Source organism: Petaurus breviceps, unplaced genomic scaffold, assembly GCF_028583685.1.
Source record: "Petaurus breviceps papuanus isolate PSGF00001 unplaced genomic scaffold, PetGlider_PUasm1.0 90919, whole genome shotgun sequence".
NCBI lineage: Eukaryota > Metazoa > Chordata > Mammalia > Diprotodontia > Petauridae > Petaurus > Petaurus breviceps.
The window spans coordinates 21,868,211-21,894,594 of record NW_027187378.1 but is presented as its reverse complement, the minus strand read 5'-3'; the positions used below and the strand labels follow the sequence as shown (position 1 = coordinate 21,894,594).

The following is a 26,384-nucleotide window of genomic DNA, read 5'->3' as shown; positions in this document are numbered from 1 at the left end:
AACTCATGACACAGTACTCTTATATACTTTTCTATACTACCTCTACTAGGACCTAGTTACCACAAGCAAGAACCTATTCTCTCCAAAACAAACCCTTTTGACCATTTACATGATACAGATCTGTAGCACCAATGCAATATTCACAGCACCAATGGTGACAACATAGTGCTCAATTACAAAATATAATAATAGACTGTCCATAAAGAAGACAGAAGCAAAACATTAATTTGGACACCAGAAAACCAAATTCCAACATCAGAAAACCAAATACATCATAGTAGCAAAGAAGTTAATAGACCATAACAGCACAGAGAGCCACATCATTCTTTAGCCTTTCCATAAACAACACTTAACAAGCCTACCTGTCTGCTTGCCTGCTGTCCTTTCTTTCCCACCCTCTGTTCTGACTCCCAGCTTCCTGTGGGCTCTGCTCCATCCTTCAGCAAACTCCTACTACAGGTTCCATGTGATTACATTCAGCCTATTAGGGGGCAAGGAAAATCTTTGAAGAAGAGAAGGTCTTCAAATTCCCTTAGGCTTATTAAGGGGCAGGGAAAATCTTCAAATTACCATTACCATTACAGGATCCTAGTCCTAATTTCATGCTCCCCTAGAGTGTTTCTATTATTTCAAGGGATGTGAAAGGGAATTACTATTTGCAAACTAAAGCTACTTTGTAGTTTTAAAAAGTTCAATAAGGGAAAAACCATGGCTTTTTATAGAAAGCCTCTGGCAAAAACCCAAATTCAAGAAAAAAATTGCAAGAAACAGAGAGGGGTTATAAAATGCAATAGGTTTTTTTGTTTTGTTTTTTTTTCTCAGAACTGTCATTTTTTTGGTTTAGGAAACTCTCATTAAGGAAACTCCCTCTAGGAAAGTAGATTGGTACCTGTTCTGTTATCCATGATCTTAAAAGATTTGCCCAGAACACTGAGAAGTGGGTTGTAGAGCTAGTATGTGTCCAAGGCTGAACTTGAACTCATGTCTTCTTAACACACAGGCCAGCTCTTTATTCTCATTCCATTATGCCTTGCTTAGACAAATAAACAAATTAATAAAGAAGCAAGCATGTTTAACCAAATAAAATTTTTCAATGCTAATAATTTATTCTATGGAAAGGGGGCTATGCTGGAGGAACAAAAAGCAGTGACTTGTGCAATTATATCAATAGAGCTCAGACAAACTGGAGAAAACTTGGTTCTCTCCATTTTTATGCTTTGAGAGGGTAGAGGGAGATGTTTTAGAAACCTAGTCAGGGAGCAGGAGGCCTCCAAGAGTGCCTGGGCAGGAATTCTACTTGTAGGTAGAGGATAATAGCCAAAGGCAAATGACCATCAACTAGGTAGTGAAGTAGACAGGGGGTTATAGCCCTTCGGGCATGGTTCCAAATTGTACTGAAATAGTAGTGTCTTGAGATGGGGTACCATGATTCAAGGCATGAAACATTTTTTTATAACCCAATACCTTAAGCTGGATAAGAGAATATATAGCTTATTATGGGTCTTGGTGTTTGGAAATAACATTTCTACCTACTAACCAATCAATGCAGTCGATCACTTTTTGGTATATAGGTCTTTAACTCTTCTGATAAATAACTGTCAATAGTTACATCTATATATCACTTGAAGGTTTACAAAACCTTTTCCTTACAATGATCCTGTGAAGTAAATGGTATCAGGTGTGGGGAACCTGTGGCTTCAAGGTCACATGTGGCCTTCTAGGTCCCTGGGTATGACCTTTTGACTGAGTCCAAGTTCTACAGAACAAATCCTCTGTGAGGTTTGGGTTCAATCAAAGGGCTGCACTTGAGGACCTAGAGGTCCATATGTGGATTTAAGGTCACAGGTTCCCCACCCCTGGTATAAACTGTATTATTTTTCTTTCACAGGCAAGAAAACTAAAGTTCAGAGAAAATTATTTACTAACTTGGCTAGGATCTTATAGTTAATGTTGGAAGTGGAATTCAAATCTGATCCCTGAATCTAAAGTCAGTGATTCACATTACTTTATCACATAGTCTCTGTTCTTCTGGACAATGATGTTTCCATTATCCTCAAAGATGCCTCATGGTACTAATGGTTTGCTGATGTGGTTACAATGAAATTGATTTTGAAAAATTCTGTCCAACACATTCCTTTAACAGCTTTTGTTTTGCGTGGCAATCATTCTCTACAACCATGAAATTGGTATTTTTTGCTGGTTTTCCTTTGTAGAAAAACTACATTTGAGGTTAGTAAAATTGTTGAAATGTATAGGTTTTACATTGGTGTTTTAGCCAATGCAAGCACCCTTACATCATTTGCTCTAAATCTAAAAATGATTCTGTTTTCTGTGTCCCTAATCTTCTGGTTTATAGAATATTATATATTATTTTATACCTTTAAGCATGTGAAGACTTTCCTTAAAGGAGCAGGTGAATGAGAACAATTTGTTCCATTGGCATGAAAGCAGCTAAAGCAGACACTGTGGATCACTTAGAGTTCGTCAGACGTTGAAGATGATAAGGCCATCCATTGCCTCCCAAGCCATCGCCAGTGGTCTTGACCTTTGAGGGTGAGTCTCATGACTTTGTGCAACTTTGCCTCATTTAAATCCATTTCACACAGGAATCAAGATATCACCCAATGGTGTCAATAGTCCTCTTTGAAAATGAGGCATGAACAAAAAAGAATAAGAACAATTAGAGGCAGAAGACCTGAATTCAAATCTGGATGCTGACATTTAGTAGCTGTGTTATCCAGGGTAAGTCACTTAACCTCTGCTTGCCTCAGTTTCCTCAAATGTAAAATGGGGATAATAATAGCACCTGTGAGTACCAAAGGAGATACTATTTGTAACGTGCTTAGCACAGTGCCCAGCATGTAGCAGACACTATATAAATACTTTCTTTCCCTTTCCTTGTCTTTGTGGGGAAGTATAAAAGGTATGTGTTGCTTCTGAAACAGTCAGGTTTTGAATACCAAAAGCAACAGTGGAAGCAGCTAGCAAAACTGTGTAGAGGCAGGACATACCACAAGTAATAAGTGTATGACAACTTAATAATTTATTAAGTTCCTATTATGTTGTAGCCAACTCTAAACTATGCAAAACAGTGACCAAGACAAGGCAAAATGGCATCAATTTGTTCTTGGATATCATTGTCACTAAATCTAACTATAAATGGCATTTTCTCTTAAATGTTGTGATTTCATATTACCTAACCAGATATAGATGATATTTAGCTATTATTTTAATAAAGAGTGGGCAGCAAGGTAGAACAGTGGATAGAGTACAAGGCCTGTAGTCAAGAAGACTCATCTTCCTGAGTTCAATTTTGTCCTTAGACATTTACTAGCTGTGTGACCCTGGGCAAGTCATTTAACTCTATTTGCCTCAGTCTACTCATCTATAAAATGAGCTGGAGAAGAAAATGGCAAACCGCTCCAATATATCTGCTAAGAAATGGGATCACAGACTGAAAAACAACTTAATAAATTTAAAAAGAGCATATTTTTATGGAATAAAAGCATATTAACTGTTAGGAAAACTGGAAAGCCATTTGGTAGAAACTAGGCATAGAACAACATCTCACACCATATACAAAATAGGTAAAAATAGGCACATGACTTATATATAAAGGGTGATACCAGAAGCAAATTAGGGGAGCACAGAATAGTGTACCTGTCAGATGTATCGATAATGGAAGAGTCTGTGACCCAACAGGAGAGAGAGAGAGCATTACAGATGTGAAATGGATGGTTTTGCACAAACAAAAGTCATCCTAAGTCCAGACCTGGCGCTCTATTCACCACACCACCTACCTGCCTTTATTTTACAGTTATCCCTCTTCAATCACTAGACATTCCAACGTAACCTGACTGTGGTTCTTCAAACTTATTTGAATATTCTTGAAATCTATTCTCTTGCTTCAGTATACTGGCAAAAGCTGTCCTTCATACCTGGAAATAGTGTATAATTATGTTTATTTCTACCATTTCTGGTAAAACCTAAACACGGGTAAATCTCCACAGGTCATCTAATCCAAACAAATGTTTACAGATAAGACTTACCTAAATCACATAAGAAACATGGTCATTCATGTATTTCTACATCAACCCTGAAGTGATTTCACAATTTCTTTCTGAAACCTATTAAGATCCACACCAAAGATTAAACAGCTCTTCCTTAAAATCTAATCTAAATCTTTCTCCAGTTTAAATGTTTCATTTCATTCTGTCTTCTCCAGAACTGAAGTTATTTCAGTGCCTTTTGCTGACTTGAACTTGGATGTTAGATTTTCCTTCAGAGGGTTACTTAATCCAATCCAATAAGCATTTATTAAGTGTCTTCTAAGTGCTAGGCACTGGGCTAAATGCTGGGGATAAAATTAATAAAGTTCCTGCCCTCAGGGAGCTTACAATCTATCTGTGGGGGATGGGGAGTAACACATAAAGGGAAGAAGGGAAGCTGGGAGTGGGGTTACCTGACTCAGGGGCATCTTGTTCCATGCAGTTGAAACCAGGCAGGGCAGCAGATACCAAGTGGAGTATATTGCAGTCAAGGTTCTGACTTCTCTAAAGGAAGGCATTGTAGGAGTTTGGTTATCTGTCCTCCCAACAGAGGGAAGAGGAAACTTGGGAAGTGGTGTCAATCAAGGCTGGAGCTAGCTCCAAGGTAATGAGATCAGAAGTGATAAGCTTAACTTGGGAGTGGCCTCTTGTTAGGTGGAGTGGAAACCAGGGAGGGCAGCAGGTGAGAAGTATAACTCAGTTCTTGGATAGCTTGTCAATATTGGTTCTGTTTTTAATGGCTTTTAAAGAATTTAAAACCAACAACTCTAAGCTTGTCCCCTACACTGACAATAACCCAGTTACAGAGATTCTACCTTTCCAGATTTACTGCACGTTGCTCTCCTCCATAGATTTTATACTCCAGACAAAATGGCTTAGGTTCTATTCCCCGTAATACGACCATTCTATTTCTCCTACCCATGCCTTTGCACAGTACCTGGAATGTCATTCTTCCTCATCTCTGCCTTATTTAATCCCTAGCTTTCTTCAAAGTTTACATGTTACTTCCTATATGGAACCTATTCAAATCCAACTCAGTTGCTACTCCTCCATCTATACATTACTTTCTTCCCTCCTATCTTCCCCTTCTCTCCCTCAGTAGAATATAAGTTCAAGGGCAGGGATTGTTGTGTTTTATCTTTGTATCCAAGCACCTGACACATGGTAGATGCAGAATAATATTAAGTGATTATTTAGTTCAAATTCACCGTCAGACACTTACTAGCTGTGTGACCCTGGGCAAGTCACTCAACATTGCCTTAGTTTCCTCGGATCTGTAAAATGAGCTGGAGAAGGAAATAGCAAACCACCCCAGTATCTCTGTCAAGAAAACCCCAAATGAGGTCATGAAGAGCTGGACATGACTGAAACAACGAACAATAACAAATTTCAAAGAAATGGGGACAGAATTCATACGTACAAAAATGTTTATGGTAGCATTGTTTATTGTAGCTAAGAATAAGAAACTAAGGAGGAACTCATGAATTTGAGAACAGTTAACCAAATTATAGCTTGTGAATGAAATAGAATATCATCATACCATTGGAAGTCCAATAAACATTTTAATTCACTGCACGTTTATTAAGCACCTCCTATGGGCCAAGTGTAGGGCAGCTAGGTGGCACAGTAGATAGAAGACCAAGCCCAGAGTCAGGAAGATCTGAGTTCAAACCTGGTCTCAGACACTTACTAGATGTGTGACCCTGGGCAAGTCACTTACTCCTGTTTGCCTCAGTTTCCTCATCTGTAAAATGAGCTGGAGAAGGAAATGGCAAATCACTCATCTTTGTGAAAAAAATCCCCAAACAGGTTATGAAGAGTCAGACAACTGGAAACCACTTTACAACAAATGTGCCAAGTACTGTACTAAGCCCTTGGGGTACAAATAAGAAAATAACAGTCCCTGTCCTCAAGGAATTTACAGTCTAATGGGGGAAGACAACACACAAAAGGAAGCTGAAAAGGGGGGCACACAACATGGGGGCATAATGCTCCAGTGAGTTGAAACCAAGAAGAGCTGCTGATGAAACCTGGGAGTTACCTGAAAAATTCTGATCTGAGCTCTCTGTAAAGGAATGCTTTGGGAGGAGCTTATTATTCCACCCTCCAGACCTTCAATCTGGCAGGAGAGGAGGCCGAGGGAATTGAAAAAGTGGTGAGAACCAAAAATTGTGTCTGCAGGGGGATGAGATTTTGGGTGATCGGCTCATCCTGGGGGAGGCAGAATGTTTCATGGAGTTGAAACCAAGCAAAGCCACCAATGAAAAATGGAGTTACCACTGGTGAAAGTTACCAACGATGAAAGCAATGGATTTGGAGAAAGAAGACATATTTGAATCAATGAATAGTGAGAACCAGGACAATAATTTATACACTAAATATAACTTTATAAAAATTTTTAAAATTTATTTTATTCTGAACTTAATAAATACCAAGTAAAACAGACATTTCCATATAAAGAGGATTGTACATGAAACTGTCCATCTCTATTATGTACACTGTTTTTCTTTTAAAATATATAATACATTTTATGTGTAACTTTTAAAGCTGTCCTTGTCTGATTCTGGCATTCCTCTGTTCTCTTCTGTGCAATTAAAAAATTCTCTCTCTCTCTCCCTCTCTCCTCCAGTTTCTTCTTCCTATTATTTCCCCACTGAAAGGAAAAAAAAAACAACAACAAGCTCTTGCATCTCATTCAAAACAAAATTCCACATTGTCCATGTTTGGAAATGTATATCTCATTCAGCATCTTGAGTCCAGGAGTCCAGGTAGTATGCTTCATTATCACTGGTCAATTGGAGTCATGATTTGTTATTTCCCTGATCAGACTTCTTAAGTTGTTCGATTTTCTTTACAATGTTATAACACATGAATCATTCTTCTGGTTTTGCTCATTCCCTCAGCATCAGTTGATAAAATCGTTCCCGGTTTTTTTAAACTCTTTTGTCATTTCTTACAGCATGATAATATTGCATTATATTCATATGCCATAATTTGTTCACTCATTCTTCAGCTGCAGGACACCCCATTAGTATCCAGTTTATCTGAGATAGTACACTTTCTGTACCATCAGTAAAAGGGAGAAGTTGGGAAGTCATTTTCAAGGGAATCAAGTCAAGGCATGTCAACAAGCATTTACATCATGCTAAGTAAACATTTGATATGAAGAAAGGCAAAACAAAAAAATCGGTTCCTCATCTCAAGAAACTCATAGTTGAAGGGGGAAGACAACCTACAAACAACTATGTAAAAACAAGATATGTAGATGTATATATAAAGAATAAATTGGAGATAATCTCAGAGGTTAAAAATATAAGATTAAGGAACATCTGGAAAGGTTTCCTGTGGAGGATAGAACTTTAGGTGGGACTTGAAGAAAGTTAGGGAGGAAAACAGGAGGCAGAGATGAATAGGGAGAAAGTTTCAGGCATGGCGTCAGCCAGTAAAAATAGTCAGGAGATGGAATGTCCTCTTCAGGAAAGAGCAAAGTCTATCATAAAGTGGACAGAGCTCAGGTGGGTGATGCTGTAAGGGGGTAGAAGAGGAAATGGTTCTCAGCAGGGTGGGTGGTGCTACCAAAGTCCGCTGAGAAGTTTCTAGTTCCATGTTACCTAGGCTGGGCTGAGCTGGAGTATTCCCGAGGTCCAGTGGGGTCAGGGGCAGTTTCCTGGATATGCATCAGTCTGTGGGTAGGAGTGCTCTGTAACAGCTATGTATGGAGCCTAGGTCTCAGAGGAATGGGTGGGGCTGCAAGCCTCTGAGGAAGAATCCTGGGTCTATGACCTGCTATGAAAAGATCTTGGGGTCTATATCCTGAGGTTGAGAGGGCACCTAGTTGCAGAGAGAAGTGCTGGGGCTGTGATGGCAGGTGGTCAGTGCTCAGGGCTCTGTGAAGGAAGCTGACTGCATCAGAGGGACCAGCGTGAGGGTGAAGCCCTGGAGAACAGCTGCTAGTTTAAGATTCCAGGGTTGCTGTCAACAGGCAAGCAGGGCTTGGAGCTACTGACAAGAAGCTGCCAGTGGATGTCTGTGTCAGAGCATGGGTGAAGCTCAGAGCAGCTGCTAGAAGGCCCCTAGTTCATCTCAGCTGGGTTGGCTTGGCTCCAAGTGGCTCCTGGATCTGTGGGAGCAGTGAATGTGGGGTGGGGTGGGGTCCCTGCTGCCAAGTAGGCAAAGTTCCCAGGGGTGTGAAGAGATCTCAGGGTTGATGACAGCAGTGGGCAGGGTGCTGGGTCAATGTGGTTGCATCAGTGTATGGGGGTTAGGTAAACTGTGGGGCCTTGGGCAGTCTCAGGACTCTAAGAGGCTGGGGTGATGTTGCAAGCAGCACAGGTGATGGTCAATGCATCCACTCTGTGAGTTTCCCAGGGGCCCACAGTCAAAGGTGGCAAAAGAGGGAAGATTTATGAAGGAATTAACAGCTAGCATTTACACAATGCTTTATAATTTGCAAAGAACTTTACAAGTTAACTCATTTTATCTTCACAACAATCCTCTGAGAAAGGTGCTATTAACATCCTGGTTATACAGCATTACCCAACCAGAATGTGTCTGAGGCTGGATTTGAACTTGGGTCTTCCTAACTCCAGGCCCAGTGTTCTATTCATTGTGCTGAGTAGATGCAATAAAATGAAGATGATTTGAGTTTTGTACATGTTGAGTAAACTCAAATGTTCTTGAGACATCCAGTTAAAGATTGTCAATAGGCAGCACAGAGATTTGAAATCAAGAAAGAGGTTAGGGCTGGACAACATATCTGAGAATCATCTGCACTGATAAATGAATCCACAGGAGCTGATAAAATCATCAAGTGAAAGAGGACAGAGGGAAGAGGGCCCAGGACAGCCTTGGGTGTCCCACCCATAGTTAACAAGTGAGACTTGGATAAGGATCCCGAAGAATAGAATGAGAAGTCTTGCTCACTGGTTTTCTTCTTTCCTCCAGGAAGGTGGATGCTGATTTATCTCACACTAACCTTCATTTGGAAATACCTTTGCCACCAAATAAAAAAACTGAAATGGGCAGGAGAAACTTTTATCTTAAAACTCCTGTAACTTAAAGAAATAATCCTTATTAAAATGGCTACAGTGTATGTCCCTAACTTAAATACCTAATTTATTTTATATTTTATCCTATGAAAGATGGGCCCCAGTTTTGATTTCTTATTTTTATCTCAGACAGCAGCTAAACGTCTGGATCCTCTCAAAGTGAAGGACATCTCCTGTATAAGGCCTACAACTCAAGCACAAGCTTGAGGGGAAAGCCCCAGTTACTAAGGCACTTGTCACACTGGTCAGTGGTATAGGGACATCTTCACTACCTTGGTCTTTGAGCTAGTTGCTTCTATGAACAAAAAAAAGATGAATGGCACCTTGGAGATAAACTTTACTAAGGAAACATTAAGCATGCAAATCAAACTGGTATCTAAGAGGGCCCAAAAGATAAATAAAAAGAGGAAAACCCAGGATATCAGAATCCTCCATGACAGAATTTTTCCAATTCTGGTTTACCTTAGCAATGGCTTAAATCTTTGCTATTGGCCCGTTTTGAATCATCAATGACATTTCTCCATTGAAAGAGGCCTTTAAATACTCCATGACTAATTATTCCGTCACTTGATTAGATGCTAAGCAAAACTTATTTTTGAACCTTGGTACAAGGTTGGATTAATGTAAAATTACATAGACTGCTGAACTCTACTCTTCTCATTATTTTTTCTGCTACAGAGAGAGGAGCAGAGGTGTATTTCTTAAATTCCTGAACTTCAGGTTGTCCCAGAGCTAAAAAAAAAAAATAGAGTCTAGTCAGGATACAGCCACTTCTAAACTAAAATACTTAACGAGGTAGTTTTGAAAACAAAAAACTTTATTTACAAAAGTAAAGTTATTTTTAATTTCACTTTTACATATTCTAACAGCAACTGAGAGCTCTCTGTAACATTGAAAACATTTGTTTTAAAATACAATTTGATGTCTGTGTAGTTCATTTTCCTTCATAGTTCTATTACATGACTTATAAACAACTTTAGGCTTAGATGTTTGGTCATTTTTGTGCAGAATTCATATCCAGGATAAGTCTGCTAACTAGGGCGATCACAGTACCATGGATTGTGGACTTCCAAGAAGCAGAGGAGCCAATCTTAGCAAGGCTCGGACTGGCATCTTCAGTTGCTTGAATTTTAGAAGCAGCTCAGAAAAATTCATGCTTCCTAATGAAACAGAAAGGGAAACAGGTTAAAAAATGTATATTTGTAAACACATAATATGTTACACACACGTGTGTGTGTGTGTGTGTGTGTGTGTGTGTGTATAAACACTCCATACAGAAATAAATGCCTTGATTTAAAACAAAACTCAGTCTACCAAAATCATATTACAGAATGTTAGAGCTGGAAGGAACCACAGAGATCACCTAATTCAACATGTTAGTTTTAAAGAGAAGGAAAAAAAAAGAGGCCAAAGGGCTGAAGCAACTTCAAAAGTCACACAGATATTTAAGTGGCAGAAAATGGATTAGAACCCAGGTCTTCATCATTCAGATGCTTTCCCACAAGGCTGAAGCAATTCACACTTAATGAAAGTTAGATTAGCACTGATTTTTTAAAAAATTCTCATTCTGTAAAATAATTTATGAAGAAATTCATTTAAAGAGAAAGCTCACAGAGCACTTTAATATGTTCATAGATATCAATTTTATTTACATGTACTAATTTTCAAGAGAATGTTTATAAAGTTTAATAATACTATGTGGTATTATCAAGCACAGAAAATGTACATAAATATTTTCATTCTGCATGTTATTTACACAAAAGCCAAATGTGGCTAATATACATTTAGCAAAACTTTTACTTGTCAACTTCCTCATTTAAATGAAGTAGTAGATAAAAGACTGCTACTTAGTCAGTCTCTCTTTGATGCTTTTAAATTACTTCAATACTTCAAGGACTCATGAGTTCACAGTATGAATATGCCCCCTACTAATACAGATCAAAACAGCTCTGTAACTTTGTAGTCAAGTCTTTATGAGGTGTGAAAAAGTGTACCATCATTCATTCATTCATTCATCCTATGACCAATCTGGTGAAAAACTCTCTAGAAGGATCAGTACACAATTACTTGTCTTAGACTTGAACCTTTTCCAGTTTTGCAGGAATTGAAGTTCTGCTGGCATAGCATTCGAGAACCCATGGATTACTTCTACACCAGAAAGATATATCAGAATAGGACTTAATAAAGGACTAAATCATTTAATGTTAATTTTTTTAAAAGGCTACATGAATTCTATTTTATTTATATACTTTCACATTTATTCAAAATCTTGAGAAGAATAATTTACATGTGTATCAAGATAATCTTTGAAGACAGAATAAAGATGAAACAGGTTGATTTTCATGAATGATTTGCAATAGACGACTGGTTTTATATCATAAAAGAGATTGAAAAATACAAAAATTACAAGATCCTGTAGTGTTTGTTTTCTGTAAAAACAAAACAAATAACAACTGACTGCATAAAGTATAGTACCATTTTGGAGGCTTTTATTTTTTTTAAATTAATTTTCTTCTAAAGTTTTGAACTTTAACATTTTAAGAGCATTTCCATATATAAAAAACATTAAAAGATTCTAAATGAAAAAAATCTCATTATTTTAAAAAAAGTATATAATAAAACCCACATATTACTTTTAAAATTGTCTTTCTTCTCCATGCTTCTTTCTGAACTACCTTCTGTTGTCTTCTGTGCACTGAAAAATTTTTCAGCAGTATTTTGGGGAGGATTATTACAATTTACCCCTTCCTTTTGCCTTCAACTTCCTCCCCTAACCCCAAACAAACAAAAAAAAAAACCTAAAGAAAAAAAACACCTTGGAACAAATAAGCATATCAAACAAATCAAATCCACTTTATGTACTCTGAGTGAACACTTCTTTTTCAGGAAGGGGTAACAGGTCTCATCATAGATCATCTAGTTGGTCATTGCACTGATCAGTTTTAAAGCCTCTCAAAGTCGTTTTTCATTACAGTATTTTTCTCCTTGAATTGTTGTTTTGGTTCTGCTTGCTTCATTCTGCATCAGTTCATACCACCCAAGAGTCTCTGAAATTATCTCTCTCATCATTTCTTATGGGGCATCAATATTCTATTTTTTTATATTTTACAGTATGTTCAGTGATTTTCTAATTGATGTGTAGCCCCTCAGATTCTTGTCTGGTTTTTTTCCCCTCTAAATTCCACTTCAGGATCAATACGTTTATTTTGCTTACAATTTTCCTGCCACTAATATCATCCTCCCTCAACTCTATTCTTCCGTTTGTTCCCAGTGTTTGATATACTTCTATACCTACTCACACATTCCAATTATGAGAAATAGCAAGTTCTACCCCCTTCTTCCTTCTTTATATACATTAAATTACATTAAAACATTTTTTTTTCTTTTTTGGAAGGGGGAAGGAAGGGCAATTGGGGTTAAATGACTTGCCCAAAGTAACAAAGCTAGTTTTTTTGTGTGTTAAGTGTCTTGAGGTCGAATTTGAACTCAGGTCCTCCTGACTCCAGGGCTGGTGCTCTATTCACTGTGCCACCTAGCCACCCCCCCTTCCCTTTTCTGTCCTGAAAACATCACACTCAAGGATCCAGCTGATTTACTCCCCTGAAAACTGAGGCCTGATTGTAACCTCTGCCCTAAATTACGCTTCCTTGTTGCCCCTACATTAACCAGTCCATTCCATTTTAGGCTTTAGGTCTTCCCTTGTATAAGTTAAAAATGGACTATAATAAATGCCTTCTAATTTATATCACCTGACTATCTGATTCTTTTGTAAAGACCATCTCTATGTCCCAAAAGCAGACCAGGATATCCTACCAGATTAGGCACAAGATGCTACAACTTTGTTTGACCAACAGATTATTAATATCAAGGCCTAAAATAGGAAGATAAATATTCATCAAAGACAAGTTTATCACTATCATGGAGGTTTTCCATCAGAGCCCAAAAGAAAGGGTGGGAAGGGGCCTCGAGATGCTCCTATTTGTGTGTAACATCATGCTTACTGTATCAAACCTGGCAACACTGCAGACTCCCAAATGAGATCCATAATCACTCAAAAGGGTTCCAACTAACTATTCATGCAGAAAAAAAAAACCTAAGTAAAGAACACTATTATCTAGTCTATGATATACCAGTTGGACTGTTCATGAACTTGGTCCACTAGTGTATATATCTATATCTATATCTATGTATCTACATACACACACACACATATATATATAGATATAGATACAGATTTTGAACACACTTTAGATAGACCAAGAACTGGACAGGAGGAAGAAAAGTGAACTGGACTGCATTCTGCATATTTTACAGTGCTTCTAATAACTTCTAGTTTTTCCTTGGGATGAAATGGAATCTTTTGTTTTAGTCCAAGTTCTCTAATTTTATTTATTTTCAATTATATTTTATTTTTTTTAATTAGAAAAAATCTTAGTATCCTATGCCAACTCCCTTTCCCCTAGACCCCAGATAAGAACACAAGAAAAATAAAACCAGTGACAAGCATAGTCAAGCAAAACAAATTTCCAACACTGGTCATGAACAGAAAGAAATTTTGTCTTAGTCCTTCACCTCTTTTTCAGGAAGTGAATAGTTTGTTTTCATCATTAATCCTCTAAAATCCTGGGATTCATTTAAATTTGCTTGCCTTTATCATATTACTGTAATTATATAAATTGCTTCCCTAGTTCTGTTCGCTTCACCTCCCATCAGTTCTACATGTCTTCCTAGGTTTCTCTGAAACCATTTCCTTCATCATGTCTTACAGGAAAGGATTTTTTTTTTTAATCACATAATTTGTTCATCTATCCCCAAATTTATGGATATTCCTTCAGATTCCCATTCTTGGTCACCTCAAAAAGAACAATAGATGTTTTTGTACATCCTTAATTTTGCTTAGTACAGATCCCTCCCTTAATGTGCTTTCCCTTTATTTTTTCTTTCATCTCCTTTCCTTCCTACTTGCCTGTTGACTGAAATGTATTTTTTTCTTTTACATTTGTTTTTTGTTTACAACATTCAGTTCCACAAGTTTTTGAGTTTCAAATTTTCTCTCTTCTACACCCTCCCCCCCAAGATGGCATGTAATCCAATATAGATTCTACATATACCTTAAACAAATTTTCACAATAGACAAGTTGCAAAGAAGAATTATAAGCAATGGAATGAATGAGAAAGAAGAAATAAAATAAAACAAAAGAGAACAAATAGTTTGCTTCAATCTGCATTCAGACTCTGTAATTCTTTCTCTGGATGTGGATAGCATTTTCCATCATGAGACTTTTGGAGTTGTCTTAGAACCTTGTGTTGCTGAGAAGAGCCAGGTCTATCAGAGTTAGTCATCACAGATATAATATGCCTGTAATGGTGTACAATGTTCTCCTGGTTCTGCTTCCCTCACTCAGCATCAGTTCATATAAGTCTTTCCAGGTTATTATGAAGTCTATCTGCTCCTCATTTCTTATAGCACAATAACATTCATATACCACAACTTGCTTAGCCATTTTCGAATTGACGGGCATCCCCTTTATTTCTAATTCTTTGCACCACAAAAAGAGCTGCTAAAATATTTTTGTACATATGGGTCCTTTTCCCATTAGTATGATGATTTCTTTGGGATAGAGCCCTAAAAGTGGTATTGCTGGGTCAAAAAAGTAGGCACATTTTTATAGCCCTTTGCTCTCCAAATTGCTCTCCAGAATGGGTGGATCAGTTCACAACTCCAACAACAATGCATCAGTGTTCCAATTTTCCCACATCTTCTCCAGCATTTATCATTTTCCCGTTTTATCATGTTAGTCAATCTGACAGGAGAGATATGGTACTTCAGGGTTCATTTTTTCATATCCTTATAGATATCTTTAATTTCTTCCTCTGAAAACTGCCTGTTCATATCCTTTGACCATTTGTCAACTGGGGAATGACTTGTATTCTTACAACTTTGACTCAGTTCTCTGTATATTTTAGAAATGAGGCCTTTATCAGAGACACTGGTTGTAAAAATTCTTTCCCAATTTTCTGCTTCCCTCCTAATCTTAGTTGCATTGGCTTTATTTGTACAAAACTTTTTCAATTTAATGTAAAATTATTATCAAAACTATCCATTTTGCATTTTGTAATGTTCTCTATTTCTTGTTTGGTCATAAATTCTTCCCTTCTCCATAAATCTGACAGGTAAACTATTCCTTGCTCTCCCAGACTTCTTATAGTATCAGCTTTTCCATCTAAATTGTGAACCCATTTAGACATTATTTTGGTATATGGTGTAAGATATTGGTCTATGCCCAGTTTTTTCCATATTATTGTCTAGTTTTCCCAGTTTTTGTCAAATAGTGAATACCTAACCCAGAAGCTGGAGTCTTTGGGTTTATCAAACAGTAGATTAATATAGTCATTGGTTATTATGTCTTGTGTACCTAATCTATTCCACCACTCTATTTCTTAGCCAGTACCAAGTAGTTTTGATGACTGCTATTTTATAGTACAGTTTAAAATCTGGTATGGCTAGGCCACCTTCTGTAGTGTTTCTTTTCATTAATTCCCTTGATATTCTGGACCTTTTGTTCTACACCAGATGAATTCTGTTATTATTTTTTCTAGCTCTAAAAAAAAAAAAATAATTTTTTTGGTAGTTTGATTGGTATGGCACTGAATAGGTAAATTAATTTAGGTAAAATTGTCACTTTCATTATATTAGCTTGGCCTAACCATGAGCAAGTGATGTTTTTCCAGTTATTCAGATCTGACTTTATTTGTGTGAAAAGTGTTTTGTAACGGTGTTCATATAGTTCCTGGGTTTGTTTTGGCAGGAAGACTCCCAAATATTTTATAATGTTTACAGTAACTTTAAATGGAATTTATCTTTCTAATTCTTGCTGTTGGGCTTTGTTAGAAATATATAGGAATGCTGAGGATTTATGTGGGTTTATTTTATATCCTGCAACTTTGCTAGAGTTATTTATTATTTCAAGTAGTTTTTTACTTGATTCTCTAGGATTCTCTAAGTATATCATCATATCATCTGCAAAGAGTGATAAGTCTCTTCTTTGCCTATCCTAATTGCTTCAATTTCTTTTTCTTCTCTTATTTCTAAAACTAACATTTCTAGTACTAAATTGAACAACAGGAGTGATAGTGGACACCCTTGTTTCACCCATGATCTTATTGGAAATGCTTCTAGCTTATCCCCATCACATATAATACTTGCTGAGATTTTAGGTAGATGTTACTTATCATTTTAAGGGAGACTCCATTTATTCCTATGCTTTCTAGTGCTTTTAATAGGAATGGGTATTGTATTTTGTCAAAAGCTTTTTTCTGCATCTATTAAGGTAACCATACGGTTTGTACTAATTTTGTTGTTGATATGATCAACTATGCTGATAGTTTTCCCAATACTGAACCAGCCTTGCATTCCTGGAATAAGTTCTACCTGATCAAAGTATATTATTCTTATGATATGTTGCTATAATCTTTTTGCTAATATTGAGAGAAATGTTATAGGAATGTAAATTTTTAAGATCTTCCCTGCCACTAGGTTAAGTTTACCTGGAACCTGAGGTGGGAGGCTTGTTTTTCAGGAAGGCCCACACCTTGGTGCTTTGTGATTGGGCAGTGGGTCAAGAGGGTTGTTACATTCTCTGACCCAGGAGGCAGCTATATAATCCCTGATGTGAGATTTTGTTTTGGGGCTCACTTTGAGAAGAGTTGTGCGATTTGACCAGATGAGACTCTGGGCAGCCATTGAGAACCTCCCGGCTTTGAAAAACCCAGATGTTGATGCTTCCTTCTCTGGTAACTGTGATTTGGTATGGTACATCCATGGTTGGACAGCTGGAGGCCTGTCTGCTTGAAATGTTTCTGTTTGTATACTCTGAAGTTCGGGGTGCTGACCTTTTTCCCCTGAACTAGGTAAATGATATGTTTGATTGATTAAAGCAAGACTGTTAACTCATTTTGAGCTGCTTTCCTTTAGAAAAGCAGATCTAAGAACCTGTGTTGGTAGTCACCCTGGGGACACTGGGGTGCTCACTGCAACAAATGTATTCTCTACCCAACTGTGTGTATTTTTCCTTACTCTGATCAATGAAGATGAGATTGAGGATGAAGTGTCAGCTACTCCCCTACCTTCTCTCTCCTTGTTTGTATAGCTGTCTACTTTCAAACTCCAATTATGAGATAATTTTCCTTAACTTTCCTTTCCCTTCACACATGCCCCACTCTTTTCAGTTACTATTTCTCTTCTCCCTTTTTCCCCATTCCTTTCTTAAGAGCATCAACACCTAAGAGAACTACACTCCTAGGCCTTAAGAGTTCAGATGGGACGAATCTATTATCTTGCCATATTTGAATGTAAGCAGTTTATCTTTGTTTAGTACCTTATTAATATTCAGCCATCTTTACCTTTTTATCATTCTCTTAACTACTGTGTTTGAACTTCAAATTTTTTTTACACAATTCTAGTCTTTTCATCAGGAATGCTTATAAGTCTTCTCTTGCATGAAAGGCCCATCCTTCTCTAGAGCACTACAATTAGTTTTGTGGGGTAAGTTATTCTTGGATGTAAAGCCTATACCTTTGCCTTCTAGAATATGGTATTTCAAGTTCTCTGATCTTTTAGAATGGTGGCTGCTAAAGCATGTGTGATCCTGATTGTGGCTCCTTAGTACTTGAATTCTTTCTTTCTGGTTCCTTGGATTATTTTTTCTGGCCCTTCCTGAAAGACCAAAAATGCCTGTCTTATCTAGAATCTTAGCACAGAAAAGAAAATAAATACCCACCAGAATGAAATAAAAGAATAAAAATTCTTTCCATTCTGTCTATACTGCATACATTAAGCACTTACTAAATGTTTGCTGACTGAATGAACTCTGGTACATTTGGAAAGATTTTAGTCAAACAGCAAAAAGCATATTTCCACTTGAAAATTCCACTTTGGCTACTCTGTAGGTTTTCCAACCACTGTTTATTGAAGAGAAAATGCTACTATATTTCATAAGAATACTCCATATCATCCTGTATTGTGTAGGTGTTTCTTTTATTTTGAAATTAATCATTTTGAGTGGAATAACAGTAAAGAATCTGCTTGTATTTGATCCAAGTGTTGGTTTGAATAGTGAAACTGAATTACCATAATTTTCTTGTGAAAATTTAGTATATTACTCATAACAGTCTAATTCTCAGAACTTTCAGTTAATGTGATTCTTCCAAGAAAAATGAAAATTTCAGAGAAAGAAAAACTTGTATTAATATCTAGGTCAAAGCAGAGGTCTTAAAATCAGTATAGGATTTAGATTTACAACTTGAAATACCTCAGAACTTGTAGTTCACACTATTTAAGAAGTAGTAAAAGTTCCCATCACATCAGAACAGAGACTTATAGGAAACATTTCCAAATACATACCACCATCATTCAACCCCTTTCCTTAGAAGGTCATGCGATACAATTATACCTCTTTCTCCTGATCTTTGTCATTGTCACCTATTCATCCCTTACCTTCAGTCTCTTACCTCCCACTTAATTTGGAATTGGAGAGAGAAGAGCCTAGAGGTTGGGAGTCCAGGTAAGAGCTGTTCAAATAGTCCAGGAAAGAAGTAATAACTATGCAATTAGATAAAAGGGGATGCATGAGAGATATGTTGTGGAAGTAAAATTAACAAGTCATGGTTGGATATGGGAATCATTGTACTAGAAATGTTAGCTACAGCAATAAGACAAGAAAAAGAAACTGAAAGAATAAAAACGGGCAATGAGGAAATAATATTATCACTTTGTAGATGATATAATGGTATATTTAAAGAACCCAAGAAGACAATCTAAAATACTAGTTGAAACAATTAACAACTTCAGGAAAGTTTCAGGACAGAAAATAAATCCACATAAATCATCAACATTTCTGTACACTACCAAGAAAACCCAAGAACAAAAGACTGAAGAAGAGACTGCACTTAAGATAATTGCAAACAACATAAAATATTTGAGAGTCTATCTGCCAAGACAAATCCAGGGATTATAGGAACACAATTACAAAACACTTTTCACACAAATAAAGACAGATCTAAACAACTGGACAAATACTAATTCTTCATAGGTAGGCAAAAGCAATATAATAAAAATGACAATTCTACCTAAATTAATTTACTTATTCAGTGCCATGCCAATCAAACTACTATAGAATTATTTTGTATATCTAGAAAAAACAAGAACAAAAGGTCAAGAGAATCAATAAAAAAACGTGAAGTTAGGTGGTTTATCACAAAGTAGTAATCATCAAAACAATCTGGTACTGGCTAAGAAATAAACTGGTGGATCAGTGGTGTAGATGGGGTACACAGCTGTAATGACCACAGTAATCTAATGTTTGATAAAACCCCCCCAAAACAAACTTTTGGAGTAAGAATTCAACATCTGGCAAAAACTGCTGGGAAAACCTGAAAGCAGTTTGTTAAAATTAATAATGTATTTAAGACATAAAGGTTGATATCATAAGCAAACTAGGGAAGCATGGAAATCTCTATTTCTCAGATCTATGAATGAGGGAAGAGTTTATGACCAAACAAGACAGAGAGGAGCATGGGAAGTATATGGGATAATTTTGATTATGTGAAATTAAAAAGTTTTTGAACAAACAAAACTAAGGCAGCCAAAATTAGAAGGAAAACAGGAAATTGGGGGAAAATTTTATATAGCAAGTTTATACAGCAAATATATAGGGAACTGAGTAAAATTTATAAAAATAAAAGTCACCTCCCCCCTTGATAAATGGTCAAAGGATATAAATAATTTTCAGAAGAAACCATAGCTATCAATAGTCACATAAAAATGTTTTAAATCACTACTGATTAGAGAAACACACATTTAAACAACTCTGCCTCATGATAGAAAATGCTATCCACATCCATAGAAAGAAGTATGGAGTCTGAATCCAGATAGAAGCATACTATTTTTTCTCTTTTCTTTCTTGTGCTTTTTTTCCCTTCTTTTTCTCATTCTTCTTTCAAACATGACTAAAGTGGAAATAAATTTAATATAATTTCATATGTGTAGCCTATATCAGATTGCCTGCTGTCTTAGGGAGTGATGTGGGGAGGGAGAAAAATTTGGAATTCAAAATTATAAAAGTGAATGCTGAAAACTAAAACTAACTAACTAAATAAATAAATGAAGCTCTGAAGATACCAACTCATACCTATCAGATGTGCTAATATGACAGAAAAGAAAAATGACAAATGCTGGAGGAAATATTTAAAAATTGGGACACTAAATAAATGCACTGTTAGAGGAGTTAAACTAGTCCAATCATTCTGACCTACAAACTATGCATACTCTTTGACCCAGTATCACCATTACTTGATATGTATCCCAAAGAGATCAAAGAAAAGGAAAAGGACCTATTTGTACAAAAATATTTATAGCAGCTCTTTTTGTGGTGGCAAAGAAGTAGAAACTGAGGGGATGCCCATTAATTGGGGAATGGCTGAACAAGTTGTGGTATATGAATGCAATGGAATACTACTAATGCTATAAGAAATGATAAGCAGGTGGACTTCAGAAACACCTGGAAAGATTTAAATGAACCGATGCTCAGTGAAATGAGCAGAACCAAGAGAACACTATATAATAACAACAATATTGTGAAGACTTAGCTACTCTGATCAATACAATGATTCAAGACAATTCCAAAGGACTAAGGATGAAAAATGCTACCCACCTCCAGAAAGAGAATTGATGAACTCTGAACGCATATTGAATTTTCTTAACTTTATTTTTTGGTCTGTATTCTTTCACAACATGATTAATATGGAAATATGTTTTATATGACTTCACATATATAACTGATATAAAATTAATTGCTTTTTCAAGGAGGGGCCAGGATGGGAAGAAGGAAGAGAATCTGGAATCCCAAATTTAAAAAAATGATTGTTAAATTTTTTTTTACTTGTAATTAGGAAATATTTAATGAAATCAATAAAAATATGTGTGAGATAATTTGTTATTGAATGCTATTACGTTTTCACACACACAAAAAGTTTTGCCTTTTTGTAAGAAATATGCAGAACAAGCAGGAGAACCAAAACTAAAATACTATTATTATCCATTTTCAAATGAAACTGTCAAATGCGAAATGACCCAGAAGTAATCCAAAAAATCTCAAATGGGGAAAATGAAGACTATTCTTTGGCCTAGTGAAAAATCTGGGTTTTCCCCTCTTCAAGAAGTAAGAGAAATTAGATAGCGACACAAATAACAAAGGAACTGTACTACAGTGACTTATCATTAAAATTATGTCATACTGTATACCTGATTATGACAGATTTTGTATTCATGTTCTAAATAATATGCAGATTCTAATATTCACATAATGAATACTACTTATAAAAGACTTAAAATATAAGAATTTAGTTAGCATATAAATACAAAGAAAATCTGAATGAACACAGAAGGCAAACACAGAAAAGTGTCATGGACAAAGACAAACATATCTAGACATAAATACTTAATCTTTTGTTAGGAATTGACAAGCATCTGAGGATCTTTTAAGACCTAAAAAGAACATCATAATCCTCTGCTGATAGCACCAAGGAAGTAATGTGAATTAGTCACTTTTCACAAAAAATTCTCAATTACAACAAAGAATTAATGCAAGTAAAATGAAAAGGGAAGCAAAGTGAAAAATGAGTGGAAAGAAAGCTCCTTTTGAAGTCAGAGTGCCTTGGTTCAAATTCTGCCTTTGCTGCTTATAGCCTGTGTGGTCTTGGGCAAGGCATTTAATCTCACTGGGCCTCAGCTTCCTTATTCACAAAATGAGGAGGGGCTGTGCCTCTGAGGTACTCAACAACTGTACAAAGAAGGCAGATGCATAATTACCTTCTAATCCTCCAGCAGACAGCTGTCCTGGGGTAGGAACAGAATGATAAATCAAGAAGCATGCCAACATGCTTAGGTGAGATTCTTCTGTAGGCTGGCCACTTAGATAGGAATGCAGGCACACATCACCTCCAGCTGTTAAAGGAAAAAAAAGACCAACAAAGTAAATTAGCTGATGGGGATACACAATGAGATATACTTATTCTCGAGTGGGGAAGCTAGGTGGTGCAGATGATAGAGCACTAGGCCTGGAGTCAGGAAGACACAGCAAGTGTATACAAAATATACATAAAAATATAAGATGACTTGGAGGTGGGAGGCAGAGAAGGGCCTGAGGAGGCAGAAGCAGTTAAGAGACATTAGAAAAGGCTTTTTTTTTTTTGGAACTGGTATTTGAATTGAGCTTTAAACACAAAGTACTGATACTTTCATTTCAATTCACTTAAGGACATTATAGTTCACTTGTCCATAAATAACTTATTAAGAAGTAAATAAAGCATTAGTTGGGTCAAAAAAATTAAAATGTATAAGTACAAGGTGGGAACTTCTAGCCAAGGTGACCCCTTGAATGGAAGTAGATCACCTAGCGTCCATAAACTATTAACACCAAAATCCTTGAAGTTTACACCAGATTGAATAATGATAAAGAAATCCAATAGGGGCGGAGTCAAGATGGCAGAGTAGAAGCACAACCTCCCCATAGCTCTGGCTTCCACCTTCCCCAATCCATGTAAAAAGGGGACCCTGAACAAACTTAGGAACTGCAGAACCCACCAAATGACACAGAGAAGCTAACCTTCTGCTGAGGACAGCCCGGCAGGCTGGCAGGAATCGGCCAGCGCAGCGCTCTGGGAGCTGAGCCCAGGCCCGAGAGAGCTGGAGGTTTTTGCCCCAGGGCAGGTCTGACCAGCCACTGGCCTGAGAGACTCCAGATCAGCAGCAGCTGTGGCTGTCTCCAGAATTATCAACACATAGATGCGAAGGACAAAGTGAGAGGTCAGTGCAGTCTGGACTTTGGGACCAGTCAGGAGTGTGTCAGCTTTTGCCCCCAGGGTGAGAAACCACTGAGATGCCCGTCACAGCCAGCACCACGTGGCAGTTTCAGCTCCTGCCCTGCAGACTGTAGGGGGTCCAAGTGACCAGTCTGAGGGGTAATTGCTCTTGCTTTAACCTGCTTGGAACTGGATTGCAGTCTAGGGTGGAGGTCCTGGGGCGTGTGACCAGCTTGCCAGAGTGTGTGGAGGCTTCAGAGAGGGCACCCATATAATACCTCTGGCAGCTGAGAAAACCCCAGCATTTGGGATGGAAGCTCCCCTGTCTGGTGGCAGAGTCCTACTGTGGCAAAAAGCCCAGGTAGGGGTCAAGTGACTGAGGGGTGACATGACCAGGCAAAGGAAGCAAAACGAACAGAAGACTCCAACATTAGACTCCTATTTTGATGACAAAAAAGAGCAAAGCATGGAATAGGAGGAAGACAGTGAAGTCATAACTCCTGCACCAAAAGCTTCAAAGGAAAATACAAGCTGGTTACAGGCCATAGAGGACCTTAAGAAGCAGATAAGAGAAGTGGAGGAAAAATTGGGAAGATAAATGAGAACGATGCAAGAAAATTACAAAATGAGAGTCAACAGCCTGACTGAGGAAAATCAAAGTTTAAAAAACAGACTAACTCAATTGGCAAAAGAGGCTCAAAAAGGCAATGAGGAGAGGAATGCCTTAAAAAGCCGAATTTGCCAGATGGAAAAAGAAGCTTAAAAGCTCAATGAAGAGAATCATTCTCTCAGATTTAGAATGGAGCAAAGGGAAGCTAGTGACTTTATGAGAAATCAAGATGATTTTAAACAGATCCAAACAAATGAAAGAATAGAAGGCAATGTGAAATATCTCATGGGAAAAACCACTGACCTGGAAAATAGATCCAGGAGAGATAATTTAAAAATTATTGGACTACCTGAAAGACATGATCAAAGAAAGAACCTAGAAATCATCCTCCAGGAAGTTCTCAAAGAAAACTGCCCCGATGTTTTAGAATCAGAGGGCAAAATAGAGACTGAAAGAATCCACCGATCACCTCCTGAAAAAGATCCCCAAAAGAAAACTCCTAGGAATATTATAGCCAGGTTCTGGAATTCCCAGATTAAGGAGAGAATATTACAAGCAGCCAAGAAGAAACAATTTGAATATTGTGGAAACACAATCAGGATAACCCAGGATCTGGCAGCTTCTACACTGAGGGATAGAAGGGCTTGGAATATGATATTCCAGAGGTCAAAGGAGCTGGGATTAAAACCAAGAATCACCTACCCAGAAAAACTGAGTATCATGTTTCAAGGGGAAAATATGGTCATTCAGTGGAATAGAGGACTTTCAAGCATTCTTGATGAAAACACCAGAGTTGAATTGAAAATTTGACATTCAGATACAAGAAGCAAGAGAAGTAGGAGAATGTAAACAGGGAAAAGAAATCATAAGGAACTTATCAAAGTTGAACTATTATCATTCCTACATGGAAAAACAATAATTGTAACTGATGAAACTTTTGTCAGTATGAGAATAGTTGATGGGAATAGAAATACATATATGTCTATATATGAGGGTATATGGGCATATGAATACATATGTGAATGTGTGTATATATGTTTACAGGTATACATAGATAGAGGGCACAGGACCAATTTAACAGGAAGGGATGATACTTAAAAGGTGAAATTAAGAGGTGAGAGAGGAATATAATGGGAGGTAATGGGGAGAGACAGAATGGGGTAAACTATCTCATAAAGAAGAGGCAAGGGAAAATGGTTACAATGGAGGGGAAGAATAGGAAGGCAAAAGGGAATGGGTCAACCCTATTCTCATTGAATTTGGCTTGGAGAAGGAATGAAATACACACTATATAAGGTATCTCACCCTACAGGAGAGTAGCGGGGAAGGGTATCAGAGGGGCAATGGTAGAAGGGAGGGCAGGCTGGGGGGGAGGGAAGTTGGAAGCATCCATTTTTTAAAAGGGACGGGGTCAAAATAGAGAATAGAATAAGTGGGAGGTGGGATAGGAGGGAGGGAAATATAGTCAGTCTTTTACAATATATCTACTATGATATTGTTTTGCATTAACTACACATGTACAACCTACACTGAAATGCTTATCTTCCCAGTAAAGGTGGGTGACAAGGGAGGAAGGGAATGAATCTGGAATTCAAAGTTTTAAAATCAATTGTTTAAAATCATATATATACTATTATTAATACTATTTTACATGTAATTGGGAAAGAAGATATACAGGCACTGGGGCATAGAGATCCACCATGCCTTACTGGAAAAGTCGAAAGGGTATGGGAGAAAATATGGGAAAGAGCAGATTGGAGGAAGTGATATCCTATGGGACTGCTATTTTGGGGTGGTGGTTAGGAGAAAAACGGGGAGAAAATTTGTAACTCAAAATCTGGCGGAAATGAATGATGTAAATCAGAAGTTAATAAAGCATTTGAAAAATGAAAAAACAGGGAAGGAAGGAAGGAAGGAAGGAAGGAAGGAAGGAAGGAAGGAAGGAAGGAAGGAAGGAAGAAAGAGAGGAGGGAGGAAGGGAGGAAGAGAGAAAGAGAAAGAGAAAGAAAGAAAAAATAAAGTATGTACCTTTTACATGAAACTTTTCTAGAAATTCTCATATCATTTGACTTATAAAAGAAATGACCCTTCCTATTATCATAATAAAACATTAACCTTCTCTGAGTCAAATCTTTCTTTCCATGGACAAACTAGCAATGTTAGGTACATGATCAAAGTTCCTAAAAATTCACTCATGGAGCTGAAGAATACACATTCATTCATTCATCAGACCAATACGCATTTATTAAATACATACTATATAAGCAGCACTAAAGTTTTTTTAGAAGAAGTAAATTATTCCTATTCTCAAATTACTTATAGTAGGTAATTAAGCACACAAGAAATAATTAGGGGATATATTCCCTAGTGTCCATATTCATAGTAAAGATATTTTATACACAAATGCCAGAAAAAGAAAAGAAAGTTTAGAAGCATGACAATTACCTGTTTAGAACAAATGCAGTTTTATTTAAAGCTTCAAATAGAAAAGACACTGTTTGAGACTTGCTTGAGGACATTTTTCAGAAGGTGTAGTTAAAACAGGTATACATATTTCAGGTCACTAAAATAGAAATGTTAATTCCTAAATAGGTGTAATGGGAATGTAAATTTTTAAGATCTTCCCTGCACCTAGGCTAACGTTCACCTGGAGCCTGGGGTGGGAGGCTTGTTTTTCAGTAGATACTTTTTGATTGGACAGTGGGTCCAGAAGGTTGTTATATTCTCTGAGCCAGGAGAAGGCTATATAAACCCTGATTTGAGGCTTTGTTTTGGGGCTCACTTTGAGAAGTGTTCTGTGATTTGATCAGATGAGAC

General features: G+C 37.1%; 1 protein-coding gene across 2 annotated transcripts in view; it reads right to left on the bottom strand.

The window, feature by feature from the left end:
* Window positions 1-9,894: 9,894 nt before the first annotated feature.
* The window catches only part of ANAPC1 (anaphase promoting complex subunit 1), a 179,019-nt gene continuing 162,529 nt past the window's right edge, over window positions 9,895-26,384 (bottom strand). For both annotated transcript variants that reach the window (XM_069075562.1, XM_069075563.1), the window contains 2 exons: window positions 21,966-22,100; window positions 9,895-10,257 (listed from right to left, as the gene is read on the bottom strand). In XM_069075562.1, coding sequence (XP_068931663.1) covers window positions 10,142-10,257; window positions 21,966-22,100 — 251 coding nt within the window. In that variant the 3' untranslated portion in view covers window positions 9,895-10,141. The remainder of the gene's footprint in view (window positions 10,258-21,965; window positions 22,101-26,384) is intronic.